This window comes from Talpa europaea (assembly GCF_964194135.1).
Source record: "Talpa europaea genome assembly, chromosome: 1".
Taxonomy (NCBI): domain Eukaryota; kingdom Metazoa; phylum Chordata; class Mammalia; order Eulipotyphla; family Talpidae; genus Talpa; species Talpa europaea.
In genome coordinates, this window is record NC_140073.1 from 45027732 (window position 1) to 45055436 (window position 27705).

The window sequence follows — 27705 nt, forward strand, 5'->3', positions numbered from 1 at the left end:
GACTGTGTTCCAAGCCTGTTAGCTTACCCACAAGTTCCCAGACATGCGGGTTCTCACCCTGAGTTGCTGTAGAGTTGGCCCAGAGCAAGGCCGCCAGAAGGCCACAGGGAGGAGGTCTTATAACAGCAGGGAGTCCACTTACCTTCCAAAGAGTGAATTCCCTGCTCCTTGGCAGTCTTATAAACACTGCTGAAATCATCCCCAAGGTTTGGGTCAGCACCAGCGGCAAGCAGAACCTGCACCACACTGAAGAAATCAGAGAGACAGAGAGTTAAGGCAGGAAAGGCCAGAAGTAGAGATTCTGAGGCACGTTTGGGAAATGGCTCTGCCTCTGCTCTTGTGAGTAGAAAGAATGTGAACTCTGGGGGTGCAAAAGATAAGGGCAGGCTATCTGGCTCTGACCTGACTAGCTAAGGGGGTCTGGCCAAGTTTATTTAACACCTCTGAAAGGCTTGGTTTCCACAACTATAAAAACAAAGAGTGATTATTCAACAATTACCTTTCAAATACTCATCACATTCCTCTAGTCACTGTCCTAGGTGCTGGGGCCTGTGGCCTTGTGCCACTGCAAGTCTGAGAAGGGCAACAATTTAGCATAAAGTTAGGGTGACATGTGATAAAGGCTATGGTGGAAGAAGTGTCATGGGCAGGAGAAGCCAAGGAGGGACCAAGAAAAGCTTCCCAGAGGACGTGGTATTTAAGACTTGAAGGCGAAGAGGCCCGAGCTGGGCTGGTCAAGCAGAAGGAACCAGTGCACTTACAAATGCTGGTGGTGAGCAGAGTGCTTCCCCAAAGAGAGTAGAGACGGAGTGGATAGTGTCAGGAAGGACAGGGGTAGGTGGGAAACCACCGAAGGCCTTAGAGGGGAAACAGGATGACGGCATATGCTTTTCCGTCCCACTTCAAAAGACATATACTTGAAAAATTCAAACCATACTGAAATATTAAATGAAAATCTCCCCTTCTATCCATCCCTTTAATCTACATTTCAAGAGTAATCATGACTTATAATTTGGTGTAGTTCCCTCCAAACCTCTGCTATTAGAGGCATCATCCCAGGGGCCATGTGAGAATAAACTGGAGGGAGGAGGACTGAGGTGGGGCCTCCACACGGTTAAGTTAGGTATACTTATAAAGCGTGACGCAGGAAGTACTCTCTGTCAGCTTTCCTTCTTTCTGCTATCATGTAGTGTTCTTACTAGTGTTTTTTTCCTAACAAAAAGGGTCTGTGTTCACTATTACAAATTTAGAAAATATAATCAATATATATGTAATACAGACTATCTTTCCAGTATTTTCAATGCATACATATTCCTATTTACTCATATATGAGGTCCTATGCTTTCTCTAAAAACATACACATGCTTCCATATATTAAATATTTGTCTACCGCATTGTTTTTAATGACCGTTAGTATTTCACTATAAAAATATTCTTATATTTAGCCAAACCCTGATTATAAAACAATCAGATTACTTTAAATACTTCAATAACACAATACCTCTGATTATTTCCTTTGGGTTAGTTCTAGATCAAGAGTATAAGTATTTTTAGGGGGTTGGATAAATATTATTAAATTGCCTTTCAGAAAAACTGCCAATTCTTATTTTTACTAACACAACGTGAAGAAGAATAACTGTTCTGCCTTCCTTTCCTCAAAATAGGCCCCCCCCTTTTTAATTACGTGTTAATCTGGTGAAGAGAAAAGAGAATTACATTCTATTTCAATTTGCATTTCTTTGATTACTAGTGAGTTTGGAATTTTTAAAAAAGATACGTTTAATGGTCATTTGTGTTTCTTTTTTTTACAAATCCTTGTTCTTTTCCCAGGTGTTTCTTAGTATGTTAATCTTTTACTTACTGACCTTCAAAATCTCACTTTACTTTTGAAGGCATAAATGGCAAGCATTTCAAAAATTACTCTATCATGACTACTAAAATGCCAAATTATAGTTTTTCTCTTCCTTGTTAGCATTGTAATATATGTAACCAGCAGTGTTGATGGTCTTTTCAATACTACCTGATTTCGATTTCACTACGTTTAACATGTACAGGACCTAGCTCAATTATTTGCTGAAGGGATGAATGAATTTCAGTAAATTCTGAGTTCATGTACGTACCCTCACACATGCGCATGAACACCTCATAGTTAAGTCAAAGAACCAGAATTCATCTCCCATGTAGCTGATGTTCTTCCACATCTGATCTAACATGGCCAGATAAGTCTCCTGTGTTTACTCACCTAACTAAAAGGACCTTAAATATTACCTTTCACAGGTAATTTATGCAAGATCCCAAAAAGAGAATAATCTCCAAGCTGCTAAAATCTGAGTCTAAAACACATATTTAATTCACAGCAGAGTCTGCCAGGTTCTCACTTGGAGATCATGTACTCTTAGATTACATATAATTTGGACGCGATTGGCATTAGTCTTTCCATTTTCCAGAAGATTAAAACCCAGGAGTAGGGGCCTCTCCTGGGGGTGCAGGGGTTGAGTGCTGGGCTGTGAAGCTGCCCTCAGCCTCTGCAGCACTGGTTTGATCCCTGGTTGCCAGGGGAGGGTCCCACATGGCACGCAGAACTCTCCTGCCGCCCGCTGCTCCCCTCAGCAGTATATTTTGGTCCTTCTGCCTGTTCTGCTTCCCGCTCTGGCTCTGGTGAATTCTCTCACCCTCCCGCGCTTCTGACTGTACTCAGTGCTTGTATAAAAAAAAAAAAAAAAAAAAAAAGTCAGTCTTAAAGCATTAACCCTTAAAAAAAAAAAAACAAAAACAAAAACCCAGGAGTATACAAAAAGGCTGTTATAGTTAAGGAAACTAGCTCGAAGCAGTAAGAAACAATATCTGATAGAGAGGTAGTATGGTAAGGAGGTTAAGAACACTGCCTTTAAAACCTAGGACAATCTGAGTATTGAGATTAATGACAATAATGATGAGTCCATGTGAAAAACAGATTAAGTCAGAGGGGGAGAATGGGAAATTCTTCCTTACTGTCGAATGACAAATAATAAAGGTAGAACAAATGATGAAATTGGAAAATCATCATTTTGCAATCTTGTAATAATCATCAGGGATAATAAGAGTATCTAGTTATATGGCTGTGTTAATGTATGTGAAGTGCTTAAATAGTGCCTGACACATTCAGTGCCTAACTTGTCAGTTATAACTACTATGACCCTCTGGTTGGGTTGTGGGGAATATCAAGGGAAGTATGAACTAAGACACTTAAACTGGGGAGACAGCATGACATTTTATAATAAGCAGAGACTTGGGTTCAAATCAAAGCTCTGTCATTTACTGTCTTGATCTTGGACAAGTTACTATTCCTTTGAGACTGTTTCCTTACCTTAATAATGGAGATAATTATGCCTCCCTTGGAGATTATAAGTACGTAAAATTCCATAGTGCCTGACACATAGAAGGAACTCCACAAATATGAGCTTTTTTCCCTTTGCCCATGTGATCTTAGTGATAATAAGATAAGCCTGGCTGAAGTGGTCATCAGATCTATCTATCCTTGACCACCCTCAGGACTCACGCTGGCACAGCTCTCTGTTGAGAAGGCAGTTCTATATTCTGCACAGGTTGGTTTGTTTTAAAATCCAAGGAAGAAGGGCTTCTGGATCTAAACTCAAAGGGACATAATTTGGTTAATCCTCAGCTGCTGCGTCCAATCACCATTCAATCACACCCCCTCCCATGGCAGGCTGTCCCTCCAGGCAGCTAGTGTCACTAACTGTGCTACCTGGGCCTCTCCAGGTTCATGAGTATTGATTCCATCTGTCCAATTTGCAGGCTGCAAGACGTGTCCAAGCAACCAAGTATGCTGCCCTTGGTCCCAGAGGGCAGACAGTGGTCTGGCAGGATGGGGAGAGGAAAGTGACTAGGCTCAGCTCTGGGGCTGCTAACCCAATCAAAAGGAATGGGCAATTCACTTCACAAACTTGGAGGCCAAAGAGGGTAAGCATCCATGCTAGTGACTCATTCCATAACCTCCAAGAAGATTTCCTTCATTTTTAATAAAACTCAAAAGGCAGCAGCCCCACTGTGGGAATATAGCTATGACTAAAGGAAGCTCAGCCCTTCAGTGGTCAAGAGTGGCACCAAATACCTTGTAGATAGCTTTTCATCCAAGGGCCATCACATACTTAAAAAGCTTCTAACCCAGAGCTTGTGGAGATCAGGCTGTTCTTAAAAGAACCAGCCCAGATCGGGCTAAAAGGGCTATAAGAGTATGATTAGCTTTAGTGACCAAAGTAAGCTTTGATGACCTATGGGCCAAAGCAAGGCAGAAACAGGGTAGGAAGTTAGTTAGGTAAGAGAAAACTAAGGTGAGGTTAGTTAGAAGAGGTTTAGCAGTTGGCCAGGCCCAAGAAGTACTAATTTTATAGTCAAAATATAACCAATGGTCAGAGACATGCAGCAGAAATGTGAGAATCAAAATCCTAGTCAATTGTTAAAGACTAGAAATGGTAGAACTTTTTGTGGTAGAACAGTAGACTACAACCAAATAAGCATCCAGAAACCAAGGAATACACTGGTACTAGAGTCAAGGCCAGGCAAAAGCAGCAGAAACCAGGAGCAACAGCGAGGAAACTTTGGAAATGAAGTGAGTTCTGCTTCTTTGACTTTGTTTTTTTTGCAAAAGCAGGAACAAATCCCCAAGTTGAAAATTGTTTTTGGGAGATAGTAAGTCAGCCCACCTGGCTGATAAGGGGAGTACAGGGTCCACCATAAAGTCAGGTACTGCTATGCCAGGTGACCCACCAAAGGACAACTCCATCCCTCAGTTCTGGTGCTGGGTTTAGTTATATGACTGCTGTAAATTTGGAAAGCAGGTGGCAATGGACTGTGGTATATGGGCTAGGCCTTCAGGGTCTTATTAGCCTGGATTAGAAGAGGCAGAGTACATTATCTCCCTCATTTAATGTTTTCAAAACAGAAAATATCTTCACTCAAAGGAACAACCCTGACTACTCCACAGGTTCTCACTGGGCAGCAGAACAGGGCAGAGAAAACAGCTCGCAGCCTAGGATCAGAGCTCACCACTCCTCTTACCAAGGTCTTGGGCTCTAGACCTGCATTCTCCTTCCTACCTTAAGCCAACCTACAAAACCAAACTATCTCTGAATAGCCAGATTTCCGGGCCTGCAATGCCCGCCCCCCACCACCTCTAGCTCCGACCTGTTACTGCGACTCTGCCAGCCTGTCAGTTTGACACTGTCCCTCACAACCTTCACCTTCAGTGCTTGCAGGGCCCAGTCCTTTTGTTGAGTCTGCTCACTTGGTAGAGAAAAGAATGCAACAGATTCTGGTGGGCACACGGGGAGGCAAGTACTGCTATCAGGATCAAGTCGATAAAGGCTAACTGCAGACCTTCCTCTTGGGCTAAAGACACTCCCTGATTCTTCAAACCAGTAAGGCAAATAGTGTCTGGAGAAGATATCTGGCCTTTGAGGTTGATACTGACATTGGGAGGCATCGTTCCACAGGCCATCAGAGGCCAAATCCTGAATTGGCTGGGAGAACTGCTATTTTCTCTGCCCTGTTGTACTGTCTGCCAGTATAGGTATCTATTTTCAAAAGGTATAGAGTGTGGGTAAGGAGGTGGAAGATAGTAATCTAACAATGAGAGGTAAGATTTACATGCCAGATGCTGTTTTAAGTACTTATGTATACTAGCCTAATCTTTACAACATCCCTATGAGGTAGGTTACACATAGGAAAACAAGAGAGGTATGGAGGGGTTAAGTAACTTGTCCTAAGTCATTTAGCTATATGGCATGAAGGTGGGATTCAAACCAAGGCAGGCTGGCTACAAAGTCCATGTCCTTATGACTTTGCTATGATGGCCCTTACTTCCCCATACTGACTGCTCGATAGCTAACAGTCTGAGGAGCACTTTGACTTAATCCTGGTTTTAGCAGCAATGCTAGGACCAAGAAGCCCAACAGAGGGCTTCCCCAGAGCAGAAAACAAAACAAAACAAAAGGATGGAGAGAGAGAGAGAGAGAGAGAGAGAGAGAGAGAGAGAGAGAGAGAGAGGATTATTACTAAGTATGTGAAGAAACCCTCAACCTCATTCATTATTAGAGAAATGCAAATTGAAAAATGAGATATCACTTAAAATTCAACATACTGGCAAAAGTCAGAAACTGAAGAATGCCAAAGTGTTGGTGAGGACATGGGGATCTGGGTCTCCTCACAAACTGTCAGGGGATGAGCTGCCATTCTGGAAGCCAATCTTATAATACTCTGTCAAATTAAAGCACCTATCCCAGGACCCAGCACCTCTTTCTGAGTGTATAATGGATGGCTGGATAGCTGGATGGCTGAGTGCTAGGTGGACGGTTAGATGGACAGATGGGCATAGATACATAGATATTCATCCCAGAGAAATTCTTTATTAGTCCACAAAGGACAGCTTGCATGACATTCATCACAGCATTCTGTGGCAGTGGTGGGGGGGGGGTGGGGAGGAGGGTGGTTTGCAGGCAATCAAGTGTCCATCTCTGGGGGAATGGATAAGTGTGCAGACACACACGACAAAACAAGCTGTAGCAGTTACAACAGTTGGATGTAGCTGCAGCAACAGGAACAGATGAAGTTTTTTTAAACTGTTGATTCCCTATCTTCTATTAATCATTAATTGAACTCAACCATTTGTACCAGAAGCTTATTCTTCCAGGCAGTCTCTGAACTGCAGAACTTCTTACTCCTATGCTGAGCTAGTGATCTTGAGGGATGAAGGATGAAGACTCAGTGAAAACAAGGAACTGGCCACCAATGATGCCACTCCTCCTGCTGAGTGTCCCCTCTGCTTCAACTGCCTACTCAGTGCTCATCGCCTTTAGGACTCCTCTGTGACGTGCTGACTAACTCAAGTGAGGTCTCTGACCCCCAGTCTGGGTCCAGGCTCTTCCTCTTTAGTGCACCGAACCCAGTACTCACCCCAACGTAGGACACCCTCTTCAGGCTGTCCTGTAACTGCCAACAGTACTTTTATTCGCCTTTCCCTCTAGGCTATGAGGCAAGGACCATGTCTTAACCTTCTTTCCCAGCTCCTTGCTCAGTGCCTGGGTCACAGGTGGCCAATGGGTATTTTGGGAGTGAGTGCATGAAGAAATGAATGAAGAATGAATAAATGAAATCATTATTATACTGGGTGGGAAACAGGGGAGGAATGGAAGGCAACTGTCTCAGCCCTGCCCAGTCTTTTCCCACCTGAGGGTTCAAATGAGGCCACAGGCAGATTAACTTGGGAAACCTCCATCTTCCGCTCCTCAGCACCAGGCCCTTCCAGGGCTACAGCCAGACAAAGCTGAGGAAATGAAATAGATGGAGGCCCCAAAGTGGCAGCTCCTACGACTCATGGAACTCCCTTTGGAGCCACAATCCCCATGAGATGAGTTTTAATTTGCTGATCGGCTTGTAATTAGATTAGAGGTGGGAGTGCATGTAGAAGGTTGGCTTGCACTGACCTTGCTGAGCTCCCGCTTTCAGGACAGTGGGGAGTCACAACACATGGGAAGACAGTTACATCGATCGATGCTAAGGCTTTCTGCTCACAGTGGCCGGGGGGCTGGGGTCGTTGCATTGTTTGGGAAAGAGTGAGGAAACCTATGGTGTGAGATGAGGCCTGTGCTGGGCCAGGCGCGTGTCAAAGACGGCTGGCAGGCAGCTGGAGCTGGTGAAGCAAGAAGGGCAGTGATCCCAGCTCCAGGTCGTCCCCACACAATGTTGAGCCTCAGGAGAAGCTCCTCCAACTCCTCCTCCTCTCTGCCCCCCACATCTAAAGTGCAGGGTCACTGTGATGAGTGACACGGGTCCCAAGGAGAAGACAAAGAGTGACCTATTCTCAACCCAGTGCGTACCTCGATGAGGGAGGAAGCAAAGAGGTCACAGTTCAGGAGGTCTGCTGTTAAGTCAAATGAGATGTGGCTCATTCAATGCCCTGGCTGGGCTCTGGGCTGGTGAGGAAAGCAGGGTGGCCTGACCAAAGGCACCGACATGCATTAAATCCAAAGGTCCTGTGGCATGAGGGCCTGAGCTCGGGTGGAGAGTGCAGGGAGAACAGTTTTCTATTTAATGTCAGCTTCCTTAGGAAACAAACTAAAGAGTAGGCAGGAAGCCAGGTACCTGTGTAGAAAATGAGCTCCAATCTCCTCAAATGAGATTAATAATCTTTTGTTTACTTACCTCAAAGGATAAGGGTCAATAATCATAATAAAGCAGTTGGTTATTAAGTACTTTACATTTACTATTTCACATTTCACACCCTTAGAACCGCTTACAGTGAGGTACTAGCCCCATTTTATAAAGAAATAAAATGAGGCTCAGCAAGATAATAGGAGTTGTCCAAGTATATACATTAAATAAGCACAGGAACCAACATTCAAATCAAGTCTATCTGGGGCCAAACCTGGTACACATTCCCCAAAGTTACACTGGTTCTCATTCCCCTGGCCATCTATTAGTCTGTTTTACTATTCCATAGTTACTGAGTCCCAACTATGTGCCAGGGGTAGTCATGTTTTCAGACGGTAATTAAAGCAAAGCATTTCACAGCAGCTAAGTGGGATAAGAGAGAGACCAATTCATGTGGACAAGGGTCAAAATTAGTGTTGGGACTAGACAAGGAGAGATGATTTGGGGTAAAGATCAAAGAAGCCATGAGTCAGGACACATTACGTCTGCTCTCCTATCCGATATCCATTCATATAGAATCAATGAATCAAGTCATTTACAACTTATCAACCCAACTATTGTCCATACCATATTAGATTCACACCGAGAGTCTGCCAAATACTTTACTGCCAAATACCCACCTTTATCTACCAAATACCCTTAACCCACCAGCCTGGCAGTCCCATTTAAATAGGCACAGAATGGATCTGATGTCGTATAAAGAAGAGGTGAAGCCCCAATAGTAACTGAAGCACTATTCACAATAGCCAAGATAAGGAAACAAACCAAGTGCCTGACAATGCTGAATGGATAAAGATGTGATATATAAAACTAAAAACAGAAAAAGAAAAAGAAGAAGATGTGATGTATATATACAATGGAATACTATTTGGCCATAAAAAGGACAAAATCTTGGCATCTGTGACATGGATGGACCTTGAAGGGACTATGTTAAGTGAAATAAGTCAGAAGAGAAACACAAATGCTATACTCATTTTCAGAATATAAAGCAGGGTGGGGGAAGCAACTGAACAAATAAAATAAAATCAAACCCTAAGATTATGAAATAGAGTGGTGGTTACCAGAGAGAGGAGTCAGGGAAAGGAATAGGTAGAGGGGACCGACTGGTTAGTGGTAGATGGTGACTGGTTGTTGGTGGAGGTCGTGCTGAGATAGATGCAGTTGTTGAGGTAAGAAAAGGCACTTCTGGAACCATTAGTGTTGTAAACTAATGTTACATCAATTGAAAGAAGAAACAAACAACAGCGGCAACAACAAAAAACCAGGGAGCTCACAATTCTTGAGGGCCATGTTATGACTGGCTCTGTGCTGGGCACCTAAACACTTGTCTACATAAAAAAAAAAACCCTGAGGTGCAGCAACAAAAGTAACAGATGTTACTGTGAAAAATATGGGGGTTACCTTGAGGAAGGAGGAGGTGGGAATAGAGGGGGTGAAGGTGGTAGTGTAGCAGTACTGGAGCTTTGGAGGCAGGTGAGTGAAGCAAGTGCACACGTCAAGGTATGAAGCTGAACCGGACATTATATTGTTTTGTAAAAAAAGTGGCAAATCAATAACATTTGGTTAAAAAAAAAAAAAGAAGAGGTACAGGAGTGGTCCTTTTCACAGGCCCTAGAAACGGAACCAAGCAGCTAAACTGGATGAGCAGTAGATGTTTTTCTGGTCCCTTAGCTATGAAGACAGCACTGATCACACAGAACCCCAGGATGGGATACAGATTTGGAGAAGGGGGGTGGGAGGGAACCCTGATACTGTCAAGTTAGGCAAATGAGCTGGCATCACTTTCCAGGGAGCAGTGTCTTGGGTTGTCTGAGGTCAAGGAATGCATCTGCCAAACTAGAAACGGGTGCATGCTGGAATTGGAATATCATTACTACAAAACAGGATTATCTCGAGCAACGATTCCAAATGGGATTAGAAATGACTCTTTGTTACTCAGAGATAATCGGCCATAGCAGCAGCGGTGGGAGAAACGTCAAGCTCGGCACACTTTTCTGGGGACAAGGCACTGGCATTCTGGGCACCTGGCCAGCACCCTCATCCACCTTCCTTGCTGGGAAATACTGGGCACCGTCCCACTTTGGGCAGGTGGCCACCTGGGACAAGAGCCAGTCCCATATCAAAGTGGCGTGCTCTGAGGTCCCATGTTCTAGGCCCAGTTTCTTAGACAAAAGGACCAGGAAAAAACCTCTAAAGTCCTACTGCTTCTAAGTCACCTATGAGATATTAATTAGAGACAAGTAATAAATACCCCACCTTCATCAAAGGCAGGCTACTCGTTAACTTTGTCCTGGGGCCAGCACAATCGGTAGCAATAGTGTTAGTAATAATAATTAAGGCACCACCACTACCATTACACTACTTTTAATTGAAGTAGCTAACCCTTATCCAGTGCTTGTTACTGTCAGGCACTGTTCTACACACTTTACAGATATTTACATGTTTAAACATCAAGACCACCTTTTAATTTTTTTTAAAGATTTATTTATTTATTTACACAAGCACTGGGTATAGTCAGAAGCGCGGGAGGGTGAGAGAATTCACCAGAGCCAGAGCGGGAAGCACAACAGGCAGAAGAACTGAAGTACACTGCTGAGGGGAGCAGCGGGCGGCAGGAGAGGTCTGCGCACCATGTGGGACCCTTGCCCGGCGGCCGGGGATCGAACTGGCACTGCAGAGGCTGCACGCAGCTTCGCAACCCACCGCTCAACCGCTGCGCCACCGGGCAGGCCCCAAGACCACTTTTTGAGATAGATTTATTAATTATCCCCATTTCACAGCTGAAGAAACAATCACAGAGAGGTATAAGAACTTGCCAAAGTGTAAAACTAGTGAAAGTGAATCTGGATTTGAACCCAGGTAGTCGGGTCTAGAGTCAAAGCTGTGTACCTCATGCTAGACTGTCACATCTGAGAGGAGCATGGCCGACGCTGGGTAAGATATGTCTTCCACTCTCTCTGCTCTTCCAGGTCCTCCTATAGCTCTGGCACCTCCTTGTTTGCTCACCTCGGACAGCCTAAGCTCAAATGGTCTTTCTAGATATGCTGTCCTACCGTCCACCTCTAGCAAGGAAAATCTGTCCATCTTCAGGCCCCATCTCATGTGAAAAGGCCTCCTTTAAATAATTCCCCCGACTCTCTAGGTGTTTTTTTCTGGGCCACTGACCACATTCTGCCTCATTTACAGATAAAGTGGGGCTTGTTTTATCTCTTTACTATCAGCTTGTTGAGGATATGGGGAGTAGTTTGTCAAAATCATTCAGCACAGAATGGGTCATCAAGAAACTGTGCTGGTGTGACTCCTGGTCTAAGCAGTCTTCTGTCCATCCCATGGCCTCCTCCTTCCCCGTCCCCTCCACAGGCAGGCAGGTTAGTACAGTGGAGAGAATAAAGGTCTGGGATTCAAATCCTGGCTCCCTCTTATACTTCTTGGACAACCTTCTTGGCATCTCTGAGCTCTGATTTCCCTCTGTGTAAAATAGAGATAATAACCTCTCCCTTTTAGTATTGCAGTGAGGATTAGAGTTAACACAGGAAGTACTTCACATGGGCTTGGCATACAAGAAGGCACCCAATCATCTGCAGTCGTTATTATCACTAATCAGGAGATCAGCACAAAGCCCAACAACTGCCTTAGGCTGAAGGAAGATCGCTCTGCACCAAGCAGCCAGTCTGGGGTAGGCTGGGGACCATGGAAGAGGCTGTAGGATAGGCCTCCATGTGGCCAGCACCCCTAAGGACTTCTGTATCCAAGCACAGATGCAAGGGTGCACCCCTGCTCTGCTTCTGGCCAGTCAACAAGGAAAGAGAGCCTCCCACAGAGGTTACCCTGTCCAGCTGCAGGAACAGCCTCAGCTCTGTGCTTGAAAAACACCTGTGAAATTGTCCCGGTCCACAAAGAAAGGCTTGAAAACTTCTCTTGCAGGACAGCAATCTGGCTTGTGCTGCTAGTTTCATAACATAGGACTTAATATCCCCTTCCCCTCAGTAAGGTGGAAATGCTAAAATAAATGACTGCTGCGAGAGGGAATTAAATGGTCTTCAGCCAAGGATGGCGGCCTTTTAAAATTAACAAAGCCCAGGTACCACGTCCAGGAAGGCCTTGGCAAATGCATGTTATCCGCTCATTAGCTTAGTTCCGCAGGGACCCGGGCCAAGCAGGGAAGGCAGTGCCGGGAAGCTGCTGATGAAATGCACTCCAGAAGAAAAGGCAGAAGGAGGGAGGGAGACTCTTGTGGGGAATTTCAAACAGTTGTCTGTTGGAGCTTCGTGCTCTGCCTCGTGGTTCCCACCTTCTCCCAGGCCAGGCTATCAAAACAGCAAGTCCAAGGGGACTCACCCTCTATCACCACCTCTTCCTTTCAGGATCTTTGGTACATAAAGCACTGCAATGTCCTCTATATATAGGTGTTCTCACTGCATGGCTGTCCAGGGACAAGAAGCCCAAGAGTGATGTGCATGGGAGGTGAGCTCCTGATTCTGTGACCTATGTGTTCTCCTTGCTATAATGAAGAATTGTGACACTGTGATTTTTAATGTAAGCCCACTGTATACCACACATAAAGTGAATTTATCACTACTCATCAGTAATTACATTTCAGAATATCACAGATGGTGTTAATTTGCAAATCTGCATTCTCTACTAAACAAGCAGAATATAGTGTCCTGTGAGATATAGTATGCTGCTATGAGATACATCCATGATACAAATTTGAAACATTCTAGGTGACCATTAACAACACGAATTCATTTTGATACTACAAACATGAATTCTCAGTATGCCATGGGTCATAGTTAATAATGAAAATTAAAGGGGAATGACGGTTTCTTAAAAGTTTTTTTTTTAAGTCAGTTTATTGAAGTATCTTTTATGCATAGTAAAATTCATCCTTTTAAGTTCAGATTGTGTAACTACTACTGTAATCAAGATTTAGAATATTTCCAAAACTCAAAGTTACTTTAGGCTCTTCCTCCCTCTCCTAAACCCTAGCAGTCACTAATTGGATTTCTGTTCCTACAGTACTGCCTTTCCCAGACTGTCATATAAATGGATTTATATAATGACAGCTTTCTGTGCCTGGTTTTACTTAGCATAAGACTTTTAAGATTCATTCATGTTGCTGCATATATGAGTAGTTTGTGCTTTTTTCTTTATTGCTGGGCAGTAGCCCATTGGATGACTGTAACCATAATTTGGCTGTCCATTTACTAGTTGATGGAAATTTGGGTTATTTCTAATTTTTGGCAATTATGAATAAAGGTGCTAGAAATATTTGCATCCAGGCCTTTTTACAATTGTATGTTCTGATTTCCTGTGGCCAGATACCTAGGAGTTAGCATGGTAAGTATATGTTTTCCCTTTATAAGAAACTGCGAAGTGTCTTCCAAAGTGGTTATACCATTAAGCATTCCTATCAGCAATGATGACAATTGTTCTGCATCCTTGTCAGCACTTGGTATTGTCAGTTTTTCTAAACTTTAGCTACTGTAGTAGGTGGTATCTCATTGTGATTTTAATTTGCATTTCCTGAAATTACTGCTGCTGAGCATGTTTTCATGTGCTTATCTGCCATCCATCTCTGCTTTGGTAGTGTTCCAATCTATTGCCCATTTTAAAAAAATTAGGTTGTCTTTTTATTCTTGATTTGTAAGTGTTATTTACATATTCTGGACACTATTCCTTTATCAGACATGTGTTTTACCAGTTTCTTTTTTGAAGAATTAGAAATGATAAGAAGTGGTTTCTTCCAAACCTCTATCCCTTGCACATACACACTCATGTATGTATTTCATACATACAAACACCTTACTAAGTGCCATTGAATGGGATCAAGCAGTATTTGACACCTGCTAAAACTCATGAGACTATTTTTACCTCCACTATAGGCACCCAAACAACATCAGGTTTTAAGGAAAGTTACATCTGGAGAAATGGCTATCCTATAAACAGCATTTGGCCCCCCAGGCTCTATACCTTCTAAAGCCCTGTTCTGGTCCACCAGGCCCCTGGAATGGTCAACAGTCGTTACACTCCATTGCTGGCCATTGTGCACTGGGAAAGGTAGGAGGCTCCCAATCCATCCCTCAGTGAAAGAGCAAACAGTGGGGCCTGTGGCTGCTTGGACATCAAAGTTGAGCAAATAGGCCCGGCAGGCCCTGCCTCTCCGCCTACACATCCTGCAAATGCCATCTGAAGGAGCTTCCCTGAGGGGGGTCATGACTTTCAGCTTGTCATAGCACACATCAAAGTTTGCACCACACACGAACTGGGTGCATGGGTTCGAATCAAGTTGCCCAAGAGCGGATACTCAGCCATTGTGTCCAGTTTTAATCCTGTGTTTTCTCAAGTAATTAAGCCTTCTTGCTTATGAACTTGTGACTAAGTAAAGCATCACTGAGAAGTTGTAACATCAAAGTGCCTTCCACCGTCTGTCCATGTTTGGTAAAATTGGATTTCTTCCCCTTCTTAAAGAAAAACTAATTGAATTTAGCTGAAGGCTGGTTATATTTGCACGAGCCAGTGAAGGCGATGCTAAATCAGAGTATCATTCTGGGGCGCTGTGGTTTAGTCTTTAGTTGCTCTGGATCAGAATGTAACACAGAATGAGGCACTCAGACTCAGGCTAAACAAGTGCCTGTGGCATGAGGCTTATTAGGACTGACTGTGGGGAAAGGGCTAGCCCCCAGGGACTGCTCCTGGAGTCAATACCACAGCCAAGCTGTTACTAGGGCTGGCAAGGGCTGTCCTAGTAGAATGGTGGTAAACCTTTGGCAGAAGGGTTAGTGAAGATAATGGAATACTATTCCAGTCCTTGATGTCAGCAGTCCAAGAAAGCTTCTGAAGGCAAAGGTTGTGACTGGTTACACTCTGAATCCCTCCCGAGTCTAGCACATCTGTATCAGACACAGACCAGTTTTTGAAAAATGCTTGTTGAGTGCATAAAACAATAATATAAAGGGATGTCAGAACAAAATTCCTTCCTTCTGAAGAACCGGAATTCTCTGAATACCTTTTTTGCCTTGCTCATCAGGAACCCTCAATCTAAATTAATACTTGGTTCCACTAATTATCCGATTTACATTGAGTACAGCGTGATTAATTTATGTAAAATTATGCACACACATATATAATGATCAATCTCTAGATAGAGGGAATTCAGGTGACTGCTTCCTTCTCTATATAATTTTTACAAAAACAATAAACCTATTTTGGGAAAAGAAAATCTCTGGTTCAATCCTGATATAATTATCTTTCCTTTTACCGATATGATTTCTGATCTTGATTCAGTTTTAACTCTCCTGTGTACATTTATATTTGTATTTTAATTTAAGTCATCTCAAACTCTTTTTGGAAATAAAAGGAGGAATAAATTATAAGTTAAGTTCCCATGCATATTTTTCAATTTTGTTCTATAGCACTGTATTTCCTATTCAAAGTTAAACAATATTGTCTTTACTATTCAAAATAAAATAAAATAAAGCATACATACTCAAAAGTTCAGAAGTTAATCTCTTGAAGGGTAAAGACAATTGTGTTCTCTCTCCCTCAGGACTCAGCACCTTAGCCAGGCACTCACTCGATGCAGCTGAGGGTGACATGACTAGGCTGCTTTCACGATCTCTCCCTTGGGCTTGTGAGCTGCCAATATTATAATGGAGGTGAAGGATCCCTCTTGTCAGCACTGAATCAAGTGGTGCTGCCCCCTTACCTTTACTTCATCCAACTTTGATTCAGGGGTGGTGGCACTTCAGGCCTGGTCAGTATGATTCCAGAAGGACTTGATGATTGCTTAGCCACTTAGCACACTTCTAATAAGGAGAAACTTACCCACATATGGTGCTGGTACGGATATGATAGCCCTTCAAGACTACCCCCTGGGTACCTTACCAATGAGGTCTATTCACCCTGACCACTGTATTCCTGGCATTCCGTTTTACCAGATTCTACTTTTCCTTTCTTCCATAGCACTTCTTATTATCCTTACATATTATCCAATTTATTTATGCATTTATTGTTTACCATCTATTGTTTATTTATGTATTTATTGTTTATCATCTGTCTCTGCCTCTTTCTATCCAGGGACTACCACTACTATAGGAATAAGCTCCATGAGGGCAGGAATCTTTGCCTCATAAACAGTAGGTACTTCCCAAAATTGTGATATGAACACATAAACCCAACCTGAGTGTGTGTTATTTAACAAAAGATAAACACACCCACACACACACACACACCTGCTGGTATTAAAAGGAAGAAGACACAAAATGGACACTTAGAAAACCAATAATTAGTCCTAGGAACCAAAGCAAATAAATATAAGCCAACACTTTCACTTTGCTCAAGGAGCATCCCTGATTTGCTAATGGCCCAGGACAAAGAGAGCAATCAGTTAAACCAACAACTCATTAGATTCAGAGAGAATTGTCCCCAAAGCACATCTACTAGCTATCTGCTCACTGATTGACAGTGCTTAAAGTATAGTGTTGGGCCTCCCACAGTGGCGCAGCGGTTGAGCGCTGGGCTGCGAAGCTGCCGCAGCCTCTGCAGCGCTGGTTCAATCTCCGGCCAACGGCGAGGGTCCCACATGGCGCACAGACCTCTCCTGCGCCTACTGCTCCCCTCAGCAGTGTACTTTGGTCCTTCTGCCTGTTCTGCTCCCCGCTCTTGCTCTGGTGGGTTCTCTCACCCTCCTGCACTTCTGACTGTACCCAGTGGTTGTATAAATAAATAAATAAATCTTTAAAAAAATAAATAAAGTATAGTGTTATTTCCTGTTCAACCAGACCAGGATCTAAATCCTGGAAATACTACAACACATAGAAGGGCACTCATTCCCCCTTTTTCTACCACTGGCTATCTCTTGCAGAGAGAAACGCCCACAGCGGGGCAAGAGAATGGTGAGAGGGTGGAGGTGGTGGTAGGGAGAGTATCGGTGACACAGAACAAACAAGCATGTGTGTGTGTGTGTATGTGTGTGCGCGCGCACGCGTGTGCTGGAGTGTAAGAGGCCTAATATGTGCAGCTGGGAATAACAACTCACCACTTGAAACCTGGAACTCATGCACCAGCTCAACTGAGTCTCACAAGCCTATGGGAGAATCCACTCTGCTGCCAGTTCAGTGGCCTCTCATGCTCTGCTCTGATAATGTCCTGTCCACACAGCTATGGTATCACTGATGACACTGTCTCTCAACATGCTTTCTTTTCCACACTAGACCACGAGTATCCAAGGTCTCTGATTCCTCAAAGATCAGCACAGAGCCTGGCTCAGAGTAGATATTAATCACATGTTTGCAGTCCAGGTAAAGAAACAGGGAGTCCAAGGGATTTTGAAATTCAATTAAGAATCAGAACCAGGAATGGAGTTCAGGGATCTCAACTGCAAAAGCCTATTTATATCAATTTTTCTTTAACGACTAAGTGCTTGGATTAAAGAGGCAAATAAGGAAATGCAGTGCTGAGATCAAGTTTGGAAAGAGAAGCAGAGAAGAGAACCTCTTGCGTACAGCTAAGTCCCTAGCCAATCAGAGGCACTACCATTCCTGTTTTATAAATCCGTTTTGTTGGTTTCTGCCACATATATTGTTTTTCCGAAGGTGACCGGTATGAAATAAAAAAAAACCTTCTAGATCTGTTTGATGGGGAAATTTAAATTGTTACCTCCAACTACCAATTTCATTGGCTACTACTACCATGCCCAGTTTGCTTTCCTTAAGAGCATTTCTTTTTGTTCTTAACAATCATTACTTTGCAAAATCACAGCTAGAGACGGGGATGGAGGGAGGAATCTAGCATCAGCCTGGGACCTAGCAGAGGAAGGCAGCAGTGAGATATAGTAAAACTCAAGCTTTGCAGGCAGCCAGACCAGGTTCTAAATCCTGTCTGTGTGACCTTAGACAAATCACTTTATCTCTTTTGGTTTCACTTTCTCAGCTGTGAAATGAGAATAGTAACATGTGTCTTATGGAGTGATTGTAAGAATTAGCTCTAATAGTTCACTCTACAAAGTGAACTATTTCAATCTTTATATAACAGTTATGTCCTGAGGGAATAGGGAGAAGGTAGAAAAATAGCAGGTCCTCCAATGGGAGGAAAGGAGTGCCACATCCTCCAACCTTCCCTGGTTTCCATTAGAATCTCCAGAGAAAACAACCCAGTAGGGCCCTCACTGGCACATAACTGTGGACTTCTCAACATGGACAGATGGTAGATCATGAAAACACAATTTGTGGGCCTCCCTGGTGGCACAAGGGGTTAAGACACAACATATGAAGCTGATGGCAGCCACTGCAGCACAAGTTCGATCCCTGGCCAGGGTGCTACCCACATGGCATAGCAAACCTCTCCTGACTCGCCTGCTGCTCCCTTCAGCAGTATTTCAGTCAATCTGCCTGTTCTGTTCCCCACTCTGTCTCTGGTGAATCCTCTCATCCCCCACACCTCTGGCCTGTACCCTAGTTCTTATATGCATAAATAAATAAATCTTAAAAAAAAAAACAACACAATTTGCACATACACACTTGATCATTTACAATGGCTTTCAAACATTATGTTGCTTCAATGATGCAAATGACTTGCCTAAGATCACCGAGACAATGCATGATAAAGCTGTGATCCAAAGCCACATCATTCCTCTCACTGCACCAAATGTAGGCCAGTACCCTAGACAGAATCACCTCCCTGCCTCTGTAGAAGACCGCAGGGGCACAGGAGAACACAGGAGAGGGGTCAGGAACATGATCTGAAGTGATCTGGCTAAGGGAGCGCTGCGTGGAAGGAGACTGACCTGTCATTTCGGCTGATGGCTGCTACCATGAGTGCTGTCCAGCCAAGCTTGTGCCTTGCGTTGACATCTGCACCTTCTGACAACAGTCTAGAAAGAAACAGGGATAGTTTCAATATGTGGTTTATCGAGGATGCACATGAATGCAATAAATGAGACAGTCAACAAATGAGGAGGCTGGGTAAGTCTGGAAATAGAAACCTTCGAGAAATAATTATCTTATTCCAGCTCCTCTGTCCACGTTCCTCCCACCCCAGGTGTTCCCTGTCTCTCTCCTGCTTCCCTAAAATGAGTTTGCCTCCTACTGTTATCCTCTCAGCCTTCTGAGAAGCCTCTCCACCTGAATCCCCAGAATTTCCAATCCCTCAGAACAGAACACTCTCTCCCTGTTTCCCTGCCTATTCTAATCCTACACACTCTCCTGAGAAGGCTTCCCTGATTCATCCAGTCCACAGATCTCTCTTCCTTCAAACTTTCCTGTGGTTAGCACAGAATGAATGCCCAGTATCACCTCTTACCTACGTAGTTCCGAGAAAAGATCAAACTCACACACAAGGTTACCTGTTTGGTCACTGAAAAGTCTTAAAATCAAGGAAAGATGGAATGAGTGTTAGAAAAGCTGGATTAGGTTCCTAATCACATAGTCCATATGAGTTTATGTGACTCTATACATCAGGGCCCAGAATATAGCAGCACAACAGTTGTAGGACAAACACACGCACAGGGGTTTAAGTGCATCGCTAAAATCCTGAATTCCGGGCCCCAAGGACAAGGGGCCACATAATGTGAAATGAATAGAAAGGGAGTAAATTGAACCAACTCTCAGTAAGCACCCATTAAAAAAAAGGCACTGCCCTTGGAACTTTAGTCATGCTCTTCTTTGTTCTTCACAAAACCATAAGGAACTGATATTCATCTGTTTCCATGGATGAGCTAGCCAATGAGGTAAAATGACTCACTGAAGGTCTCACAGCTAGCTAGGGGCCATTACAGGGACCATTATGATTCCCATCCTTCTTACCCCACCACCCTTCCTCCTCTCTACCGAACATGGTTCCACATAGCACAGGAGAATGCACACTAAAGTGACTTCGGCACTCAACATGGTATGTGCTTGGTCCAGAGCTAGATTTTGAGATGAGGTAAGGAGACGAGGTGTAGCCTAGGGAAGCATACAATTTAGTTGTGGAAGGAAGGCTCAGGACAGCATGAAATCGTGAGCTAGTTGTGTGATTTCTGCAGGAGTTATGTAAGTGCTGTGGGAGGCCAGGAAAGGGAGACCCCAAAAGTCAAAAGCAATTCACCAATGAGGCAGGATTTACTTGTGAGAAATGGGCAGAGAGTGGGAAAGTGGGAGCTGTCCACTCTTCTGGTTTCTTGCTGAAAGAGGCTGGTGAGAGTCCAAAGGCTCAATTTGTGCCTTTGCACCTTTCTTGCACCACGGTCACAGTAAATGATCTTCTGGACCAGAAGACCAAGTGACCAAATTGCCAAATGACACCTCTGTGCTATTGTAGTAAGCAATGGCTATGGTTTGGGGGGATGAGACAACATCCTGGCCTGTGCTGATGTGGAGGAGACAGGGACTGTTAGCGCCTGATGGGGGACAGACCAACAAGCACATAATGACACACCAGGCAAAAGCTATAATGGGGATCACAGGCTGCAAGTGCACAACCAGGGAACCTAACACAATCTCAGTGAAACCTCAGAGGACGGCCTCTCTGGGGAGATGATGCTAGAGAGTTAGCCAGCCAAAAGGAGATGAAGAAGGGAAGGAATGTTCCAGGCATATGTGAAGTCTCTCACACAGAGGAAGAGGTGGCAAGGGGTATAAGAAACCCCAATAAAGGTTTAGCATGACTGGGGCGCAAAATGGGAAGGGAGAATACTGAGGGAGGAGGCTGGGAAACCCTGATCTCTCACCTCTGCTTTGGAGGTGAAGCCCTGGCCTTCTTACCGCACATAGTTAGGCTTTTTTTTCTTTTTTTTTTTTTAATGCAGCAACAACTTCTTAGGGCTAAAGAGGTTTAGAATCTGGGAGATGAATTTTCTATAGGCAAAAGTCTCTTTTTTGTACAAAACCTCTTTCCTAATCTACAAAACCTCCACCTTGTTTAGCAGGCTAAGGTGTTGCAGTAGGCAGTACGTGGTTCTGAGAATTCAGAGACTGGAGATCTTATCCAAACTGTGATTCTAATGGCACAGCCTCACTTCTCTGGGGCTTGGTCCAGAAAACCAGAATATCAGGATGGGACGAAGCAAGTCAAAATGGTTTCTGAGGGAAAAGACTTGGGAACAATTTGCAGATAAGGGAGGAAGTGGTTTGCCAGTCAAGACACTACTCAAAAGCAGGGAGGAACGGGAAGGCAAGCTCAGAGACCATAGAGCAGGTCCATCTGCTCATCACTGTTCACAGCAGAGAAACACACAGCTGCTAAGGTCTGCAAGGCCTACAACATGGCCTCAAAAACCAGGCAGAGAGCAGAGACCTATTTTGAGCCATGGACTCCTCTGAATAGGATAGAGAGGTGACTCCAGAAAACTGGATAGGAGCAAACACACTCAAAAGACTTTTTTCTTTGTTTTTTACATATGGCAGCTGGGAAAGGAGGTGCCAGGTTTCCAGGTCTACATGAAATCAACGTAGGGTGGGACCCTAGGTTACAAACTCAACCTACAGGGTTGACGGACGCCTGGCATGCATGCATGCTGCCACTCTGGACTCTCTGCACCTAAGTCAGAAATCTTTCCCAGGTGCTCTTTCCTGTGAAGCCTTTGGAAGAGCCTCAGAACCAGCCTCAACACTGGTTCCCATCAGCTTCCATCAATCAACTGAAGTTGGTGACAGCAAGGAAGCCCATTTGTCCCCCCCTGCACTTTCACTGCAGGCAGTGGGGCTGGTACTGAAGGTCTGGGGACAAAAGAAATCATAAAATTAACTTAATAACTTAAACAGGCTGAATTTGAAAGGGAAGAAAGTAGAAATGTGGACAAGAAACCAGTTTGGAAGTTGCTGTAAGAGAGATAGGCTAAGGCAGGGAAATGAGAAAGCAGGGCGTAGGTAGCAGAAATTTAGTGCAGCCAGTTTTTAATTGCTCCATAATTCTCATAATATCTCACATCTACCACAGTCTCCCTCTGGTCTCCCACGGGTATTGGTCCAGGCAGTTACTATCTCCGAGTCACCAAGAGTCATGCTTAAAGAACATACTCTTACATACACACCCCTCCTTTGAAGTTTTGTGGTTATTTCCTGGGGCATGTACTTGGAGTGGGATCCCCGGGTCACAGGATTTGTGGGTACCTGATTCGACAAAATGCCAGGGCCCTCTCCAGGGTAGCTGCTTCATCGACCCTCCCTCCAACAGGACAGGGTGTTCCTGTGGATCCTTCTCCCTGTTAACACTTGTCAGCAGCCAGCTTCCACTGCCAGTCCTGGAGGGGTGAAGGGGCCTTATATTTGTGTATCTGATTGCCAACAAGTTTACATTATTTTTTATATGCATGTTATCATTTGGGGCTTCCTTTTCTTGTACATTATAGGGTTTTCTTTTTCAGAGGAGAGGTCGTGGGGAAAGGAGGCTTCTCCAAACTTGCTGTTCTTTCAATGAATCAAGTAGAAAGAATACAGAGCAGGCAGGAGACCCGGGTTCTAGTTTCAGGTGTGCCACCGCCTACTTTATGTTGGTAAGGCATATCATTTAGGCTTCAGTCTCTTTTTGGGCCCGTGAGGATCATAATCCCCACCAGCTTCACAGGGTAGCGACACTGGAATCTGAAGGAAAGGGCTCTACAAACTAGAGGGGTAATTCCTAGGAGGCAAATCTTAAGTGAGACTCCAGTGTTTAAGCCCTGCCCAGTAACCTGATTGAGCATCATTCTTTGCCGTCTCTTGGGGCTGAGATGTAATGGAAAAAGCAATGACCCTGGAGCCCAAAGGCTGGAGTTCAGATTCTGGCTCTGTCACTTACTAGCTATGAAATGAAGGATATTAATCCCTGTTGTGCAAGGTGGTTATAAGGATTAACAGATACCACACACAACTCCACAAGGAGAGGGGCACCTAGTAAATCAAGGAAGGACCAGAACAAAACAGACACCACCCTGCAACCCAATGCAAACAACTTTTCATCTTACCGAACTGGGTGGGCCCCTCCTCCACTTCCTTTGGGGCCGCGAGCAGCCCCACGAGTTAGGATTTCCCAAACCAGCTCTCCTCCATTTCATTTTGTTGCTTTGCAAGTGAATGCCCAGCAGGCAGTCAATTCAAAGTCCTGGGCCAGCTGGGCGGGTGACTGCCTGCTGAGAGTGGCTGAAAGGGCCTCTGAGGCCTGAGAAAGCCACCCTTGCTCTCCCCTGTGATTTTCACCAATGGACAAAATACGGCAAGTGAATTAATCTCTTTTAAAAAGAGCAATGCTTGTGACAGAGCACGGTGTCTCCGAAAAGGTTAGGATTCCATCATCCCTGAGATGATGAGTGGAATGCTTAATGCAGGTTGCCACTCAGGGCAGATCAGCCTGTGTCCGGGGGGCCGGGGAGTGGGGGGTGGGCACTGCAGACCTTTCTGGGCTCACTTCCTCATGGAAAGCCCTTCCCTAATGAACTCGGTCTCCTGCCTGGCCAGGCAGAGCTAGGTGACACTAATTGGGGATGACCCAGGGTACTTGACAGAGAGGAGCTCACACCAGCTTTGAATCCAGAGTTGAATCCCAGCTCTCGGACAACTTACAGGCAGTAGAATGGGCCAGCGAAATAAGTGGGAGAGCCTGCAGTTCATGTGCAGGTTCTTACTTGCTGGATGGGTATCCCTCTTGGATGAACAAGTGACTTAACCTCTCTGGACTATGCTCACTTGGTCCCCTCAGCTGGGTGACAGCTCTGGCTCTCTGAGTCTATTACCACATCTGTTAAAAAACGGAGACAACCCCACCAGCCCTGCTCCATGTAACACAGGAGTTCCAGGAAGAGACAATGAGACAAGATAAACAAAAATACTTGGCATGCAATGAAGTGCAATACAAACAGAAGTACCTATGCTATTATATATATGAAATATGTACATGAAAGATGCACACAGAACTTGGAATAAGTGCTCAGAATTTTGTGTGCATTGAAAAATGAATGGTCTCAAATCACCCGCCAAAGGCAGTGGTAGAATAAGGATTTCCCAGCTCAAGAACTGAAGATTTTCACTAAGAGAAACAAATCAAAGGGAGAAAACAAAGCTGCTTCATCTCTCAGGGGTCCAGGAGAATCCTTAAGGCTGCCAACCAAATGGGATGGTGATAACCTCTGATGGGACATTGGGGGTGGGGAGCCAAACTTCCCCTTAGTGCTGTGAATGTTTCTGTAGAGTTCGCAGTTTTGTTGCTTTTTTATAACAATAAACATGCTAATGACTCCATTTTTTAAAAACAAAACTTTCTTAGGAAAAAAAAAACACAAGCTTCTTCCAAGAAGTTTTCCTGGAAGACAACTTAGCACTGTTTGCTAACCTGCATCAATAGTTATCCTGTTTCTGCAGCTCAGCCCACAGTACTCAGCGTGTGCTGCAGAGACCAGGACGCGCCTTGCCTCTTCAAGGCAAGAGAACGATGCACAAATCCGAGGGGTCAGGGGCTGCACAAACAAATGTTTACAGTACCTCCCCACCCAAATCTCTCACCAATACATCTGTCTTGTGTTGGGTATAACCTATCTTATACTTGTGTGCCTGTCTTTTTCAGAGAATTTAGGTTCCTGTGTATACGTAAGAGGGTATGGATGCAGCTTCTCTCCCTCAAGGCAGAGGGCACTTACACACAGACTTGGGGCCCCGGATTTCGTCCAGGTTCTACCAGCACCTAGCTGTGTAACCATGGATACATCTCAGTTTCTTTGGGTCTCACTTTTCTCTGCAGTAAAATAAGAGAACTGAATTAAGTGATTTCTGAAGTTCCTGTCAGTTCTAAAATCTCAGGACTCTTAATATATGTAGTACCAAAACTGAGATGGGTTTTCAAGCAGACATGGATAACTCAGGCAGGCTTCGAAAGAAAAGAAAACACCTTAGGTTTGCTGTTGGTAGGAGGGAGAGAATCCCAGATAAGAATAGGGGCAGTTCTGAGTTATTCTGGCTAGCCAGCTCTTCCACTCGGGGAGGGAGGGGTGTCACTTGATTTTTCTTCCTCCTCCTTTATGAACAATCAATACAAAGCGTCCACTGAACTTCAATCGTGCATTGTTCCATCTGATTTCCGGATCCTTCCTCCTTGGCAGGAGCCGGCCCTCAGCTGCCGCTGGGGAGGGGGTCGCTGGGTGGGGAACCCTGTCCCACCTGCATCAGAGGCCTGGAAGCAGTGAGCCATGCAGACTCAATCATGATTGCTATCTGGGCCACAGGGCTCTGGCTGGAGCCTCGCAGAAGGTCCTGTTTACAGTAATAACAGCACCAGGCCCCACGTCTGAGCAAAGGCTAGATGCCTGGGGCTAGAATACAGCACAGCCTCCATCTGTGCCTTATCTACCCAGCCAGCCAGGGATGGCAAGAGTGGGGCAGGCCAAGAAGAGGCTGCTCTCGGCCTGGCCTGGGTCAGCCTGGGAAGGGTCCCGGTGCCCTAACACCGCAGACCCAAGGACTCTGGCATCTTCTGCAAAGTACTTGCTCTGGACATTCTCTTCCAGGCCCACCTTGGGACACTTCCTCTAGGAAGCTCTCCAGGTGCTCTCACTCTCAGGGAGCTGGTCCGTCCCACACCCTCAGGCCCAGTGCGGGCTGTGGTGTAGAGAGACTGGCACTTATGCAACACCTATAATGAATGCAGGCACATGTGCAAAGTATGTGCATGCTTCATAAGCAGTTATTTCCTAGTACATAAAGTCTTAAAGCTTCTGGACTTGAAGAGTGATCTGCAGAGATCAATCCAATCTTTCCCTTTACACATACATACAGACACGAAGGTTCAGACAGCACTACCTTCAGAACAGACTGGCTCAAGTCCGAGCCTGTCTCTTCCAGGCTGCTTAACTGTGGGCAGTCCCGTTAATTCCATGAACTGCAGTCATCTTTCCTTATCAGTTTACCAGCCCTACCTACAAGGGTGTTGAGGTGACCAAAGGAAATAGTGCATGGGAGAACACTTCATTTCCCAAGTATGTGTCATTACAGATGTTTTATTTGTTCAAAGGCACACAGCAGAGAAGCTGCATTGGGACCTCAACGAAGACTGCTAGATACAAGGGAATAAAGTTCCGATGCTGGGGTGACAGCTCTTTGTCCCATCTCTCACAGAAACTTGGCATATATTGAAATGCACAGATTTTCATTTTAAAACTTTCAAAGTAACTCCAAACTTACAAAGCAGTTACAAAAACAGCTCAAAAAACCATTGTATATCCTTCATTCAAATCTTCCTTGGATTTCACTCAGTTGTTTTACTATTCCTTTTCTATTTTTTCCTGAACCAAATGAATGCTAGCTTCAAATACAATATCCCCTTTCTTCCAAATACCCTTAGCACCTTGTTTCCCAGTACAAGGACATTCTCTTACACAACAACTAAACAATAATAACAGATTCAAGACATTAAACACTGATAAAATATTTCTAGCTACTATACAGACGGTATTCAAATTTCTTGAATTACTCCGATAGTATCTGTTCAGTAGACCCCCGTCCCTTTGTGATCCACATGTAAGCCAGGATCAATGTAGGGATCAGTCACTGCTTGTGTTTTTAGTTTCATCTAGAATAGTCACTTAGTTTTTCATGATAGTTACATTTTTGCAGAGTAAGGCTGGTTCTTCCATTTGGATAACAATTTTTTTTTGAAGAATTATTTCCTTTACTCATCCATTTATTCCGCAAACTATTCCTGAGATTGATATTATAGGACTCCGAGCAGGATGCTGAGGATTCTGCAGTGTCCTTGCCTTCCAGGCAGTCACTGGACAGCTACACACTTGGCAAAAAGCTAAAATATAAGCAAAGACCTTGGAGGAAGGTGTCATGGAGTAGGTCAGAGCAACAGAGATGCAGAGACAACTTCCTGGAGGCAGAGGCATGAGCTATGCCAGAAAGGATGGGCAGGAGTGCAGATTCCCTTATAACACTCCTGGTATCCACTATGGAAGCTCTCTCTGCTGCCCTAAACGGTGTGTGCTGTGGCTGGGACTAAATCAAACATGAAAACCTATTGCTACAAAGCCATAAAGTGAAGGGCAAGGCCCGGGGTACCCTCATCTGGGTACCTCTGCCCAGAACTATGTGCCAGAGAGTCGGTCAGCAGTTGCCTTGGTGACTAGGTGACAAGAAAGTTCAATCTAGTCAACAGCAGTGTGGGAAAGGGTGGTGGGCGCCACCTACTGACACCACAGCAGGACTCTAGGCAGCTGCACTGGCCTCCCTCTGCAGCTGGCTGGTTGCCTGGAAGCTTGTCACACTATGGCAGTGAGATGCTGAAGTGATTCAAACTTCTCAAACAGGGTTGGCACTTGAGCCACCACTTCTAAGCTCTGGAATCCCATGGGATTTTTAGTAAAGAATGGACTGTACAAAGTCAGCTACAAAACCTGGTCCCTTGAACAGGTGGGGGCAAAGGTTTGCCTTCATTGACTTCATTCCAGATTAAAAAAGCTTGAGTAATATCTTCTCCAAGCCCAGTTCTGCGGGCACCAAGATGAATCAGTCATGAGCTTTGCCCACAAGGAGCGCTCAGTCTGAACTGGGA

At 44.6% G+C, this 27705-nt stretch overlaps 1 protein-coding gene across 3 annotated transcripts in view; it reads right to left on the minus strand.

The window, feature by feature from the left end:
• Nucleotides 1-27705, minus strand: part of CLPB (ClpB family mitochondrial disaggregase) — a gene marked incomplete at both ends in the record, with an annotated part of 136833 nt that overhangs the window by 90192 nt on the left and 18936 nt on the right. For 2 of the 3 annotated variants that reach the window (XM_084245138.1, XM_084245137.1), the window contains 2 exons: nucleotides 143-246; nucleotides 18995-19081. In XM_084245138.1, the coding sequence (XP_084101264.1) occupies nucleotides 143-246; nucleotides 18995-19081 (191 nt within the window). The remainder of the gene's footprint in view (nucleotides 1-142; nucleotides 247-18994; nucleotides 19082-27705) is intronic. The other variant, XM_084245139.1, reaches the window with a different exon arrangement.